Source organism: Protomyctophum parallelum (genome assembly GCF_964188405.1).
Source record: "Protomyctophum parallelum genome assembly, chromosome: 5".
Taxonomy (NCBI): Eukaryota; Metazoa; Chordata; class Actinopteri; order Myctophiformes; family Myctophidae; genus Protomyctophum; species Protomyctophum parallelum.
This window is the reverse complement of record NC_139702.1, coordinates 50,674,637-50,690,941: the sequence shown is the minus strand read 5'-3', so window position 1 is coordinate 50,690,941 and position 16,305 is coordinate 50,674,637. Positions and strand designations below refer to the sequence as shown.

Genomic DNA, 16,305 nt, shown 5'->3' with positions numbered 1-16,305 from the left:
ATGAAGTGCTATGACTATACATACAATGCAATGCTAGTGCCGTCTACATAGTTTGCTATAAGTCAGTATCAAATGTGATCTAAGTCTACAACAATTGCCATCTAAGAATCCAGAAGAACATGGATAAAATATACAAGTGATGCTTGTTCTTTAGCTAAACTGAACAGTAAAGCTGAGACTTTGGTTGTTGTTGTGAACGGTCATTAAAATCTGGACTAGGCACAGCAAAACATCAAATAAAGAAAGAATTCACACACTGGAAAAAGGCCTCCTGCCTTTACACATTGGCCAAATGAAATGACTATTGTGTTTTGAGGAAGCAATGTGATTGGTTGAAACAGCCATCTAGCCATGTTTAACCCATTTTGCGCGGGAACCCATTTTGGTGTTAGCATCATGTCGTGCTTTAGCTATTTAAAAATAGCAGATCTACAAGCTCATAGCGCGCCACCGAGTGGCGCGCTACGAGCTTGTAGGTCTGCTATTTTTGAAAAATCGACTGACGACTGACGTAGAAGACATTTTTAGAATCTGATCTCAGGTCAGAATGGGTTAAACGAGCGTGACGGAACGCTCGTTTAACATGTTTTTTTTGTTAAGGGTAACTGTATAATTGCAATATTACACTCAAGGATGTGCTTCTTTTTACAGTCACCCCAGACGCGTTCCGTCCACACATTCCGTCCTCCACGCTTTGAGGACGCATAACATCTAGAATCATTAGTTGTACCGTGTTTTCCATGGAGCCCTAACGCTGACCAAGGTTATAATAGTTAACTAAAACTAACTAAAAAAAACGAAAACTAGAATTAACAAAACATTTTAGTTAATAACTGAAACTAATACAAAACTAAAAATAAATTAAAAAACGATAACTAAACTGAAACTGTGTGTCCTCAAAACAAACTAAAACTAACTGAAATTATAGACAAAATACCCCTTAGTTTTAGTTTTTATCAATATTTATATGCCTTTCGGGTATATTTATAATATAATCCTTTTAAATTCATTCGATTCATTTCCTCATTTCTCCAACAAGTTTCACGGCAGTTTTCAGCAACCGTACGGCAGCATGTAGCCACGCTAACCCTAAACCAAAGTACAAAAGAAAACCTAAAACTAAACTAAAACTAAGCATTAAAAAAATAAAAAAATAATAAACTAAACTAAAACTAACTGAATTAGAAAAGAAATATGTCAAAACTAAGTAAAACTAAACTATAAATAACGTATTACCTATAAACTATTATAACCTTGACGCTGACCTGGATGGTGAGATTGGAGACGTGTCTCTCCATCTAGAATCATTAGTTGTATACCGTGTTTTCCATGGAGCCCTATAACGCTGACCTGGATGGTGAGACTGGAGACGTGTCTCTACATCTAGAATCATTAGTTGTATACCGTGTTTTCCATGGAGCCCTATAACGCTGACCTGGATGGTGAGACTGGAGACGTGTCTCTACATCTAGAATCATTAGTTGTATACCGTGTTTTCCATGGAGCCCTATAACGCTGACCTGGATGGTGAGACTGGAGACGTGTCTCTACATCTAGAATCATTAGTTGTATACCGTGTTTTCCATGGAGCCCTATAACGCTGACCTGGATGGTGAGACTGGAGACGTGTCTCTACATCTAGAATCATTAGTTGTACCGTGTTTTCCATGGAGCCCTATAACACTGACCTGGATGGTGAGACTGGAGACGTGTCTCTACATCTAGAATCATTAGTTGTACCGTGTTTTCCATGGAGCCCTATAACACTGACCTGGATGGTGAGACTGGAGACGTGTCTCTCCATCTAGAATCATTAGTTGTATACCGTGTTTTCCATGGAGCCCTATAACGCTGACCTGGATGGTGAGACTGGAGACGTGTCTCTCCATCTAGAATCATTAGTTGTATACCGTGTTTTCCATGGAGCCCTATAACACTGACCTGGATGGTGAGACTGGAGACGTGTCTCTCCATCTAGAATCATTAGTTGTATACCGTGTTTTCCATGGAGCCCTATAACGCTGACCTGGATGGTGAGACTGGAGACGTGTCTCTCCACGTTCCTCTTGGCCTCCACCTCCTCGTCCAGTTGCTCCTGCAGGCTGTTCCTGTCGTCGTCCGCCTGGCGCAGCTTGGTGGAGAGCTGCAGCTTCTGACGCGTCTCCTCCGCCAGCAGCTCCTGTTCGCAGAGCACACACGGTCGACCGGGGTTGTTTTCGTCGGCTAAAACTATATAAGACGAAAAAAGTCCGTCGACTACCTATTTTCACGGACAAAAACTAAATGGAAACTAAATGAAAACTAAGCTACGGTGACTAAAACTATAAGACTAAATATTACTGACAATTTCGTCAATAAATAAAAACTAGACTAAAATGGACTAGTAGACAAGAGATCCAGTATAAGTGAATTTACACTTGGTTGCATGCTGAAAATAGTCGATCTACAAGCACACAACGCGTCGCGCTGCGACTATTTTCAGCAAGCGTAAAATCTGTAATTTCGACCGCATCAAGGCCCGACAAAATACATTTTAGTCGACTAAATCAACTGTAGATTTAGTCGACTAAAATTGTGTGACATTTAGTCGACTAAAACTAGACTAACACTAAGACATTCCAGGTGACTAGAATGTGACTAAAACTAAATGAAAACTATTCAAAAGACTAATGACTAAAACTAAAATCAAAATGTGCTGCCAAAAACCACACTGCGGTCAACGAGGTCAGCGCTTTAACCTCGAGAGCTACGCGGCAAATCTTATATGGTAAAAGCTTTTAACGCCAGAGACACACACACACACAGCAACAAGTCCCTAGTAAAGCTTTAGCGAATCGGATGTCAACGTGCTGTCATTTACCTGTCCGTCTTGCACCTGGGAGGACAGGCCGGCCACGTCTTTGCTGAGTTTGATGTTCTTCCCCTCGGCTTCGTTCAGGAGGTTCGTGACGCTCTCCAGTTCAATCTGCACGGCGGATATTACAGATAATGACCAAAAATAAGAACGTTATAACGGTGTGTGTAAAACAGAAAATCTCAAATTTGTCACGGACAAGCCGGACACATTTTGTCCGTATACGGATTTACTGAAAAGTAAATATTTCAGGCCTGACGGTGGCGCCCAGGGCCGGATCTACCATATGGGCACTTTGGGCACGTGCCCAGGGGCCCTTGGGCACCAAGGGCCCATCAAAAAAAGAAAAAGAAAAAAAAAAGAAAAAAACGTTTATTATTTTTTTATTCTTTTAGTTCCACAGATAATTTCCCTGCTAATCCGAATGAAATAAATGGTGTCTAAAAATATTAGTGTTTTATTGTTGGTGAGAAGGGCAGCTGAAAAGTGCAATTGTGTCTAAAGCAGCAACAATGCGCTAGATTGGCTGTCACTCTGGGGGGGGGGGTAGGTGACCGGAAATAGGCCAATATAACGGCATAAAACTGCCCCAAAACGGCTACAAAACAGCAAAGATGTTGCGTGCGCGTGAAGGGGGGCCCTTCTAGCTTCAGTGCCCAGGGGCCCTCAGAGGTGTTAATCCGGCCCTGGGTGAAACTCACGGTGATCTTGGAGCAGCGCTCTCCCAGCTCCGCCTTGTGCTTCTCGCTGTCGGTGAAGCGCGTCTGCACGTCGGCGAGCTGAGCCTCCACCTTCTTCCTCTTGTTCTCCACGTCCTGCTTGGACTGGTTCAGCGAGCGCACCTCCATGGTCAGATCCGACGTCTCCTTCTCCAGCGCCTGCTTGGCCTTCTCCAGGTTGGACTTCACCTGAGGAAGGAGAGCCACAGAGTCAGAGACCCAACCGGAGCGATGGAATATAGCGGAGCACAAGAATAGCGTTATAGCGTTTGTTCACCACCACCAAGTGTCACTGTTGCACAGCCTAACACACAGACACACACAGGCCAGGTAGGAGGGCTTGTAATGTACAGTACAGTACAGTACAGTACAGTACAGTACAGTACAGTACAGTACAGTACAGTACAGTACAGTACAGTACAGTACAGTACAGTACAGTACAGTACAGTACAGTACAGTACAGTACAGTAGGGCAGAAGTGGTTGACGTATGTTATGTAATCAAAATATGCAAATCGTCACAAATTAGTTACTTTACCTGGGTTACATTTCCTGATAGTTGTACTTGAATGTAACTTGTTACAGTAACTAAAGTTTTTTAAATAGTTGTAGTGGAGTAAAAGTACAATATTTGCCTCTGAGATGTAGTGTAAAATAGTAGATGTAAAAGAACAGAAAACGTACAAATAGAGCACCGACGTCTGACGTCAATATCGGTAGAGGGCGCTATATATCCACTTGTTCGTGTACTTTTTATTTACATTGTAATCCCCATAGGGGGATTTTAGATCGCCTCATATAAGAACTGTTTGAAAAATAAACATGTCATTCCGGCCGCTTCACTCATATGGATATGAAGAATCAACTGACTGAGAGAAAACGCTGTTGTTACTGCTACTGAATTAGTTACATTTTCACTAGAAACAGACTGTATCATATATGAGTGACTGACTGTTGCAAACGACACAGAGACACCTCCCTGACAATATAACGATACAGAGACACCTCCCTGACAATATAACGATACAGAGACACCTCCCTGACAATATAACGATACAGAGACACCTCCCTGACAATATAACGATACAGAGACACCTCCCTGACAATATAACGATACAGAGACACCTCCCTGACAATATAACGACACAGAGACACCTCCCTGACAATATAACGATACAGAGACACCTCCCTGACAATATAACGACACAGAGACACCTCCCTGACAATATAACGATACAGAGACACCTCCCTGACAATATAACGATACAGAGACACCTCCCTGACAATATAACGACACAGAGACACCTCCCTGACAATATAACGACACAGAGACACCTCCCTGACAATATAACGACACAGAGACACCTCCCTGACAATATAACGACACAGAGACACCTCCCTGACAATATAACGACACAGAGACACCTCCCTGACAATATAACGACACAGAGACACCTCCCTGACAATATAACGATGCAGAGACACCTCCCTGACAATATAACGACACAGAGACACCTCCCTGACAATATAACGATGCAGAGACACCTCCCTGACAATATAACGATACAGAGACACCTCCCTGACAATAACGCCAAGACAGCTTGTTTATTTTTGGACCACAATGCTTATAGTAGACGATATTGAGATCACCCCATGTTATTCTCCATAGAGAAATTACTTCCGTGAACCAGGCAGAACCAGGCAGAACCAGGCAGAACCAGGGGACGAGCGAGTGACGTCAGGACTTCGGTGCTCTATACCCCAAAAGTTGCACTTTAAGTACAGTAATTTACTTGAGTAAATTGATTGATTTGATTGTTGAAAATTCTATTCACAGTGTGCAGAATGGGTACCTTTAAAAAGAAAGCACAAGTCACCATGATAAAGCATTACACTTGTTTACAACAGGGTCCACCGTCTTCAATTCATCACAGTAGTAGTGTTGATTTCGTCGACTAAAACCAAGAAGAACAATGTCCGTCGACTACCTTTTTTCACTGAGGAAAACGGAATGAAAACTAAGCTCTGATGACTAAAACTAAGACTAAATATACTGACACTTTTGTCAACAAATAAAAACTAGACTAAAATGTTGCTGCTGCTGCTGCTGCCAAAAACAACACTGGTACTATCAAATGTACTTGTAGTTGCTTTTCACCACCACCAGGTGTGACGGTAACGGTTTGGACTTCTCCAGCTGGTCTGTGAGCTCTGTTAGGGTAAACCTACTCGCTTGGACTGCTCCAGCTGGTCTGTGAGCTCTGTTAGGGTAAACCTACTCGCTTGGACTGCTCCAGCTGGTCTGTGAGCTCCTCCACGACCTGCGTGCTCTTTTGCCTCATCTCCTGGACCTGGGCCTCGTGGGTTCTGTTCTCCTCGTCCATGGCCCGCTTCAGGATGGCCACCTCCTGCTCACGCTTGCCTCTGGAGGAGGAGGAGAAGGAGGAGGTGGTTATTAGTTATGACGTCCGTACGCTCTGAATGTGTTAACATCGTCAACACAGATATGAATAGTTTCTTGAATGGGTTTAACCCATTCTGACCTGAGATCAGATTCTACAAAATGTCTTCTACATCCTGACACTTTACCATTCTGACCTGAGATCAGATTCTAAAAATGTCTTCTATACATCCTGACAGTTTACCATTCTGACCTGAGATCAGATTCTACAAATGTCTTCTATACATCCTGACAGTTTACCATTCTGACCGGAGATCAGATTCTATAAACGTCTTCTACGTCCTGACAGTTTACCATTCTGACCTGAGATCAGATTCTAAAAATGTCTTCTACATCCTGACAGTTTACCATTCTGACCTGAGATCAGATTCTATAAACGTCTTCTACGTCCTGACAGTTTACCATTCTGACCTGAGATCAGATTCTATAAACGTCTTCTACGTCCTGACAGTTTTCTGAAAAAGCTATGTTTCTATGTCAGTCGTTCTTCGATTTTTCAAAAATAGCAGACCTACAAGCTCGTAGCGCGCCACTCGGTGGCGCGCTATGAGCTTGTAGATCTGCTATTTTTCAATAGCTAAAGCACGACATGATGCTAACACCAAAAGGGGTTCCCGTTCAGAATGGGTTAAGATCATCAATCAAAATGCAAACGGTACCTCAGCTCCTGCTGCGTGGCCGTGCTGTCCAGCGTGTCCTCCAGCTCAGACTTCAGGGCCTCCAGCTCCTCTCCCAGGTCCCTCTTGGTCTTCTCCGCCTTGTTCCGCGCCACGCGCTCCGACTCCAGGTCCTCCTGCAGGTCCGAGATGTGTCCCTCCAGCTCCCGGATCTTCTTCAGGGCGTTGTTCTTCTGGGCCGTCTCGTCCTCCAGCCTGGAGGAGACGGGAGAGGGAGGGAGGGATGGAGGGAGTTAGTGTTTCATTGATAACCATCACCTTATTACCTTTTTAGGATTGATTTTAAAATTATTTTACTTGTCTATAAAGCTCTCAATGGTCTCGCACCTTCCTACCTACATGACTGCCTGCCTAAATATGTCCCAAACCGCCCCCTAAGGTCTTCCACTGCTGGCCTGCTCGCTTTGCCTAAAAAAAGTGGCAACTAAAAATTACGGGGAAGCAGCTTTTTGCTTCTACGGGCCGTCGGCATGGAACAAGCTCCCACTGTACCTTCGTCAGGCAGCCTCTGTAGACATTTTTAAAGCTCAGCTCAAGACCCACTTCTACAACATTGCTTTTAATTGATCTTTTATTTTTTGTTTTTTGTTTTTTAATGTCGTTGCCTTGATTTTCTTTTATTCTCCATTGTTCTGTAAAGCACTTTGAGCTGCATTTCATGTCATGAAAGGTGCTATACAAATAAAGTTTTATTATTATTATTATTATTATTATTATTATTATTATTATTATTATTATCCATCAGGCTTCTTATCGAGCCGGGTTCTTATCGAGCCCACTATCGAGCATTTTACATTATTTTGTGAAAAGACCTTCAAATAACATACAGAACTTTTCTAACAGACGGAATAAGGCCTCTTTACCAATTAAATAATATTAAAGAAACGGTTAATATGTGTATACCGTCACTCTAAAAGTGTATTTTCCCCGGGGCAGCTGGTTGGCAGGTATCAATACACTTGTATTGTACCAGCATGGATGATTAGGTACATTCTTATAATAATAATAATAATAATAATAATAATAATAATAATAATAATAGGTACATTTTTGATGTCTTGATTGTTTCATCATGGGCCACTATGGTGGATAACAGGCTTATTGATAACGGGTACTCAATAAGCTTGTTATCGGGTGTTATCGGGTATTGGAGAACGGGACGGGTCGCTTGTGTTGTTTTTGGCAGCAGATTTCTATTTTAGTTTACGGTCACATAGTCTTTGGACTGAAACTTCATTTAGTTTTAGTCATAATCTAGTCACCTGGAATGCTTTAGTGTTAGTCTAGTTTTAGTCGACTAAATGTCATGAGATTTTAGTCGACTAAATCTACAGTTCATTTAGTCGACTAAAATGTATTTTGGCGGGCCTTGATGCCGTCGTAATGGCTCATTTTACACTCGCTGAAAATAGCCAAGCTTGTAGATCTGCTATTTTCAGCATGCAACAAAGTGTAAAATGACTTATACTGGATCTCTTGTCCACTAGTCCCTTCCTAGTGGATCTCTTGTCCACTAGTCCCTTCCTAGTGGATCTCTCGTCCACTAGTCCCTTCCTAGTGGATCTCTTGTCCACTAGTCCCTTCCTAGTGGATCTCTTGTCCACTAGTCCCTTCCTAGTGGATCTCTTGTCCACTAGTCCCTTCCTAGTGGATCTCTTGTCCACTAGTCCCTTCCTAGTGGATCTCTTGTCCACTAGTCCCTTCCTAGTGGATCTCTTGTCCACTAGTCCCTTCCTAGTGGATCTCTTATCCACTAGTCCCTTCCTAGTGGATCTCTTTTCCACTAGTCCCTTCCTAGTGGATCTCTTATCCACTAGTCCCTTCCTAGTGGATCTCTTGTCCACTAGTCCCTTCCTAGTGGATCTCTTGTCCACTAGTCCCTTCCTAGTGGATCTCTTGTCCACTAGTCCCTTCCTGGTGGATCTCTTATCCACTAGTCCCTTCCTAGTGGATCTCTTATCCACTAGTCCCTTCCTAGTGGATCTCTTATCCACTAGTCCCTTCCTAGTGGATCTCTTGTCCACTAGTCCCTTCCTAGTGGATCTCTTATCCACTAGTCCCTTCCTAGTGGATCTCTTGTCCACTAGTCCCTTCCTAGTGGATATCTCGTCCACTAGTCCCTTCCTAGTGGATCTCTTGTCCACTAGTCCCTTCCTAGTGGATCTCTTGTCCACTAGTCCCTTCCTAGTGGATCTCTTGTCCACTAGTCCCTTCCTAGCGTCTCACCTGGCCAGGGCGTTCTGTAGCTCCTCCTCCTTCTTGGCGAGCTGCGCTTTGAGCTCGGCGACCTGCGCCTGGAGGTCGGCGATCTGCTCCTGGAGGTCGTTAGACTCCGCCTCCAACTTGCGCTTGGCCTTGTCCAGTTCCTGACGACCTTTCTCCTCCTTCTTCAGACGGACTGTAAATGTACAGTACGGCATGTGGTCAGACAGACATGAACTACATCACTGTAAATACAGCATGTGGTCAGACAGACATGAACTACATCACTGTAAATGTACAGCATGTGGTCAGTTAGACATGAACTACATCACTGTAAATACAGCATGTGGTCAGTTAGACATGAACTACATCACTGTAAATACAGCATGCGGTCAGTTAGACATGAACTACATCACTGTAAATACAACATGCGGTCAGTTAGACATGAACTACATCACTGTAAATACAGCATGTGGTCAGTTAGACATGAACTACATCACTGTAAATACAGCATGTGGTCAGTTAGACATGAACTACATCACTGTAAATACAGCATGCGGTCAGTTAGACATGAACTACATCACTGTAAATACAGCATGTGGTCAGTTAGACATGAACTACATCACTGTAAATACAGCATGTGGTCAGTTAGACATGAACTACATCACTGTAAATACAGCATGTGGTCAGTTAGACATGAACTACATCACTAAAGAGGATTATTTCTGGACCAAAGGGTGATTACAGTGATACTGGAACTACAGTAACTTTAACACGATATGGATGAATGAAAGGCACTTACCCTCCAGTTCAGAGATCATGGACTCGTGTTTGTTCTTGAGCTTGGTCAGATTCTTGGATTTCTCCTCCTCCTCGGCCAGATTAGAGCTGAAGTCTGCGATCCTCTCCTCCATCAGTTTTCTCTCCTGCAGATAGAGAACCAAAAAGGCCCCAGGATCTTCGCTTATTAGGATATAATACACCCAGTCACCCACCCACCCATACAAACAGATTTTGTGAAATAGTCTAGTCTAGTCTTTTGTGTGTATAGACTAGTCTTTTGTGTGTATAGACTAGTCTTTTGTGTGTATAGTCTAATCCTGGACCTTCTGTAGCTTCTGGTTCTGGTCCTCCATCACCAGAACGTCGTCCTCCAGCTTCTTGATCTTGCCCTCGCACGTGACCTTCTCCAGCTGTAGCTTCTGGCGCGCGTCCTCCTCCTCCTCCAAGTGTTCCTCCAGATCCTGAGAGTAGATCAGACCGGCCAGGTAGACCCCATTATTATTATTATTAATATTATATTATTATATTAATATTATTATGTTATTCGTCTCATGTTAGGTGTTCACTAGTCTCTCGTTGCCAGAATGTTGCCTCTCACAATTTCTAGATGCTTCCGTCATACAGTCTGGAGCAACGGAAGCTCTGATCATGAGTAAAATATAAATGCTTCCGTCATACAGTCTGGAGCAACGGAAGCTCTGATCATGAGTGAAATATAAATGCTTCCGTCATACAGTCTGGAGCAACGGAAGCTCTGATCATGAGTAAAATATAAATGCTTCCGTCATACAGTCTGGAGCAATGGAAGCTCTGATCATGAGTAAAATATAAATGCTTCCGTCATACAGTCTGGAGCAACGGAAGCTCTGATCATGAGTAACATATAAATGCTTCCGTTATACAGTCTGGAGCAACGGAAGCTCTGATCATGAGTAAAATATAAATGCTTCCGTTATACAGTCTGGAGCAACGGAAGCTCTGATCACGAGTAAAATATAAATGCTTCCGTCTTACAGTCTGGAGCAACGGAAGCTCTGATCATGAGTAAAATATAAATGCTTCCGTCATACAGTCTGGAGCAACGGAAGCTCTGATCATGAGTAAAATATAAATGCTTCCGTCGTACAGTCTGGAGCAACGGAAGCTCTGATCACGAGTAAAATATAAATGCTTCCGTCGTACAGTCTGGAGCAACGGAAGCTCTGATCATGAGTAAAATATAAATGCTTCCGTCATACAGTCTGGAGCAACAGAAGCTCTGATCACGAGTAAAATATAAAGCGGAAGTGGAGCCTCCTCCCCACTTCCGTTTCGTCTTTACAGTCACGCAAATGTATCCTAATCAAAATCATCTAAGCATATATAGCTTGCTGCTCAGCAGAAATTGAACTGAAAGAATAAGCTCTAAAGATATTTTTAAATATATATATATATATATATATATATATATATATATATTAAGGGCACATTGGTGTCCAGAGGGCAAGGGCAGGTGCTCTATAGCACCCCCTAGTGTCTATCTGTGCACGCCACACCACCACAGACCTGCATCTGCGTCTGCATCTTCTTCTTGTCCACCAGCAGCGCCTGGGCGCGGTCCTCCTCCTCCTCCAGCCGCGCCTCCATCTCGTGGAGGATCTCCTCCAGCTCCTGCTTCTTGGTGGCCAGGCGGATTCGCATCTCCTCGGCCTCGGCGTACAGCTCCGTCTCCGCCGTCAGCTGCTCCTGCAGCGCCAGCCTCTCCTCTAGGACCTGAGAGTGAGATGTGCTTTATTTAACCATAGGACCTGGCGGGCAGACGAGGAGTGAGATGTGCTTATTTAACCATAGGACCTGGCGGGCAGACGAGGAGTGAGATGTGCTTATTTAACCATAGGACCTGGCGGGCAGACGAGGAGTGAGATGTGCTTATTTAACCATAGGACCTGGCAGAGGACGAGGAGTGAGATGTGCTTATTTAACCAAGGACCTGGCGGGCAGACGAGGAGTGAGATGTGCTTATTTAACCAAGGACCTGGCGGGCAGACGAGGAGTGAGATGTGCTTATTTAACCCATTCTGACCTGAGATCAGATTCATACGAGGTTTCCACTGGGCACACACTGGTCTGATGAACCCATTCTGACCTGAGATCAGATTCTAAAAATGTCAGTCGTTCTTCGATTTTTCAAAAATAGCAGACCTACAAGCTCGTAGCGCGTCACTCGGTGGCGCGCTCTATGAGCTTGTAGATCTGCTATTTTTCAATAGCTAAAGCATAGCATAATGCTATAACACCAAAAGGGGTTCCCGCCCAAAATGGGTTAAAGCGCAAATAACATGCATTTTTAACTGCTTTTAATATTTAATATCATATTGTCTATGTCCCTCAAAGTTATTTCTAAGGGTTTGAGCCTCAGTCACCACTCTGATATAACCAGGCCTTGTCATTTATTTCTGGACTTTGAAAGCAGTTTTAGCTGCAGTACCACAATGTCCTGAGGTGGTGGGGGTGCTGATATGCAGATTATTTAATATTTCAGTCATTATAATACTGATGCTAGATAAAACCAGGCTCGTTTCCATTCCATGCCAGCTTGGAAAATCAACAATGGTGGACATTGTAAACAAAGTGGAAATGCAAATTTGGAACTGAAGACTGAAGAAGAGGAGGAATTATACAAAGTAGGGTGACATTGATGACATCACGATGAGGACAAAATCACTTGAGCTGTTCCTGAGAGCAATTTCCATTAAAGCACCTATAATATGATATGAAAGCCTGATTGTTATTGGTTATTTGTGGGGATAGAAAACACATATGGGAGCCCCAGAAACACAAAATAAATTGAAAAAGTTGAATTTTATGTTATAGGTCCTTTAACCAAGGAACCTATACGGTTCGGTTCAGATTATTTTCAGCACTTTTGGGCAACATCATGTGTGTTATGTACATCATGTGTGTTATGTACATCATGTGTGTTATGTACATCATGTGTGTTATGTATGTACATCATGTGTGTTATGTACATCATGTGTGTTATGTACATCATGTGTGTTATGTATGTACATCATGTGTGTTATGTACATCATGTGTGTTATGTACATCATGTGTGTTATGTACATCATGTGTGTTATGTACATCATGTGTGTTATGTACATCATGTGTGTTATGTACATCATGTGTGTTATGTACATCATGTGTGTTATGTACATCATGTGTGTTATGTACATCATGTGTGTTATGTACATCATGTGTGTTATGTACATCATGTGTGTTATGTACATCATGTGTGTTATGTACATCATGTGTGTTATGTACATCAGTGCATTTAGTCATTTCGGTTTAGCTTTTTTTTTACGCTTGCGTCGTCACAGGTCTTGAGCAGACCTGTCGTTCCTCGCTTCCCGTTTGCAAGGCCCTTAATGCATAAGCATTAATAAGCAGAAGGTGTGGACGTTTCCAGTTACCGATGTGTGTCTCAGGGTGATCTCCTTCAGCTCCGACTCATACTTCACGGCCACTTCCTTGGCCGACTTCAGTTCCTCCTCTTTGACGCCCATCTCCTCTTCCTGGCGCGTCACTTGCAGAAGAGGCTTGACCTGTAAGTAGAACGGACCACATTCATTTAGTTTGACCTGTAGTCGAGCAGAACGGACCACATTCATTTAGTTTGACCTGTAGTCGAGTAGAACGGACCACATTCATTTAGTTTGACCTGTAGTCGAGTAGAACGGACCACATTCATTTAGTTTGACCTGTAGTCGAGCAGAACGGACCACATTCATTTAGTTTGACCTGCAGTCGAGTAGAACGGACCACATTCATTTAGTTTGACCTGTAGTCGAGCAGAACGGACCACATTCATTTAGTTTGACCTGCAGTCGAGTAGAACGGACCACATTCATTTAGTTTGACCTGTAGTCGAGTAGAACGAACCACATTCATTTAGTTTGACCTGTAGTCGAGCAGAACGGACCACATTCATTTAGTTTGACCTGTAGTCGAGTAGAACGGACCACATTCATTTAGTTTGACCTGTAGTCGAGTAGAACGGACCACATTCATTTAGTTTGACCTGCAGTCGAGTAGAACGAACCACATTCATTTAGTTTGACCTGTAGTCGAGTAGAACGGACCACATTCATTTAGTTTGACCTGTAGTCGAGTAGAACGGACCACATTCATTTAGTTTGACCTGCAGTCGAGTAGAACGGACCACATTCATTTAGTTTGACCTGCAGTCGAGTAGAACGGACCACATTCATTTAGTTTGACCTGTAGTCGAGTAGAACGGACCACATTCATTTAGTTTGACCTGCAGTCGAGTAGAACGGACCACATTCATTTAGTTTGACCTGTAGTCGAGTAGAACGGACCACATTCATTTAGTTTGACCTGCAGTCGAGTAGAACGGACCACATTCATTTAGTTTGACCTGCAGTCGAGTAGAACGGACCACATTCATTTAGTTTGACCTGTAGTCGAGTAGAACGGACCACATTCATTTAGTTTGACCTGTAGTCGAGTAGAACGGACCACATTCATTTAGTGTGAATTCGTATCGTGCCACGTTACAATTATTACAATATTAATAACATATCCTAAAACAGAGATTAAAATAGGGTGGATTTTGCATCCCAAAACGCAGTTTACAGTTAAGGGACGCAATAAACTTTATTCTACTTTATTTTGCTAGCTTTAGTTATAATAATCATTTCTTCTTCCGTTTTCTACATGAATATATATAACCACATTATAACCATATAAAATGAAATAGGAGTTAAATGCTGCAATTTGTAAAAATCTAAAAGACCATCCCTGCAACCTGGGACACATTGAAAACCTATTGACTTCACTGTTAAAATATGATGTGAAATGTATCCCATATAATCATGGTCTTGGATGGTACCTTTGTGAAGAGCCTCCACCACTGCCAGTTAATATAATATATAATAATAATAATATTAATGATATATAATCATGGTCTAGGATGGTACCTTTGTGAAGAGCCTCCACCACTGTAATAATAATAATAATAATAATAATCATGGTCTAGGATGGTACCTTTGTGAAGAGACTCCACCACTGTAATAATAATAATAATAATAATAATAATAATAATCATGGTCTAGGATGGTACCTTTGTGAAGAGCCTCCACCACTGTAATAATAATAATAATAATAATAATAATAATAATAATAATAATCATGGTCTAGGATGGTACCTTTGTGAAGAGCCTCCACCACTGTAATAATAATAATAATGATAATAATAATGATAATAATAATAATAATAATAATAATAATAATAATACTAATAATAATAATAATAATCATGGTCTAGGATGGTACCTTTGTGAAGAGCCTCCACCACTGTAATAATAATAATAATGATAATAATAATGATAATAATAATAATAATAATAATAATAATAATAATAATAATAATAATGATAATAATAATAATAATAATAATAATAATAATGATAATAATAATAATAATAATAATAATAATAATAATAATCATGGTCTAGGATGGTACCTTTGTGAAGAGCCTCCACCACTGTAATAATAATAATAATAATGATAATAATAATAATAATAATAATAATAATAATAATAATCATGGTCTAGGATGGTACCTTTGTGAAGAGCCTCCACCACTGCCAGTTTCTGAGTTTGAGGTAGGCAGCACAGTTCCTCTGAATGACTTTCATTGCCGTCAGCTGCGCTTGCCTCTTAGCAAATGCCCTTTAAAAAGATACCACAATTATAAGTCTCTTCTCTGCTTGCCCTCAACGAAGGCGGTCGCCTGAGATGTAAAGAGGTGAAGTTTTGGCGCTGCGCAATTCTATCTATCTATCCATCCATCCATCCATCCATCCATCCATCCATCCATCCATCCATCTATCTATCTATGTCGGGTGCAGTACTTAGTTTAGACAGTATTTGGTTTAGACTAGTCATTGGGTTAGACCAGTCATTAGTCCTACAACTACAACCTATCTCAAACCCTCACCCTAAACCTAACCTCCCACGGGGCAGCACACCTAAACCTACCTCCTGAGCCCCAATCCCCCGCCGGCGGGGGCTAGAGGCTGTCCACCTCATGAACAGCTCTCAGCGGGTAAATGGGGCTGGTCAAGGTCTCAGGTTCCAACTCCGATATATTAGATTTTCCCTCCCGGACCCCCGTGGCGGGGTGCAGTACTTAGTTTAGACAGTTTTTGGTTTAGACTAGTCATTGGTTAGACCAGTCATTAGTCCTACAACTACAACCTATCTCAAACCCTCACCCTAAACCTAACCTCCCATGGGGCAGCACACCTAAACCTAACCTTAACCCATGTCTAACCAATGACTAGTCTAAACTAAGTATGCAGCCCCCTAAACCTAACCTTAACCCATGTCTAACCAATGACTAGTCTAAACTAAGGATGGACCCCTCTATGTCAATGTTTCTTGTGTGTTGTTCCACATTACATACATACATACATACATATACATACATACATACATATAGGTATGCGGTCTAGCTTAAACTTGGACTCAAGGGGGTGGACGCCTCTGCCTTGCATAGTCCCCAGTGAATAGGCAGTTTGCCCTTCACTGGTAACCCTATTTTGGA

The 16,305-nt window shown here is 42.2% G+C and overlaps 1 protein-coding gene across 7 annotated transcripts in view; it reads right to left on the bottom strand.

Annotated features, from left to right (window-relative positions):
* The window catches only part of LOC310859340 (myosin-11-like), a 114,557-nt gene that overhangs the window by 23,773 nt on the left and 74,479 nt on the right, over nucleotides 1–16,305 (bottom strand). For all 7 annotated transcript variants that reach the window (XM_083765814.1, XM_083765815.1, XM_083765817.1 and 4 more), the window contains 11 exons: nucleotides 15,320–15,428; nucleotides 13,145–13,276; nucleotides 11,241–11,447; nucleotides 10,019–10,156; nucleotides 9,715–9,838; nucleotides 8,937–9,108; nucleotides 6,693–6,905; nucleotides 5,852–5,996; nucleotides 3,556–3,762; nucleotides 2,861–2,965; nucleotides 2,027–2,179 (listed from right to left, as the gene is read on the bottom strand). In XM_083765814.1, the coding sequence (XP_083621940.1) occupies nucleotides 2,027–2,179; nucleotides 2,861–2,965; nucleotides 3,556–3,762; nucleotides 5,852–5,996; nucleotides 6,693–6,905; nucleotides 8,937–9,108; nucleotides 9,715–9,838; nucleotides 10,019–10,156; nucleotides 11,241–11,447; nucleotides 13,145–13,276; nucleotides 15,320–15,428 (1,705 nt within the window). The remainder of the gene's footprint in view (nucleotides 1–2,026; nucleotides 2,180–2,860; nucleotides 2,966–3,555; nucleotides 3,763–5,851; nucleotides 5,997–6,692; nucleotides 6,906–8,936; nucleotides 9,109–9,714; nucleotides 9,839–10,018; nucleotides 10,157–11,240; nucleotides 11,448–13,144; nucleotides 13,277–15,319; nucleotides 15,429–16,305) is intronic.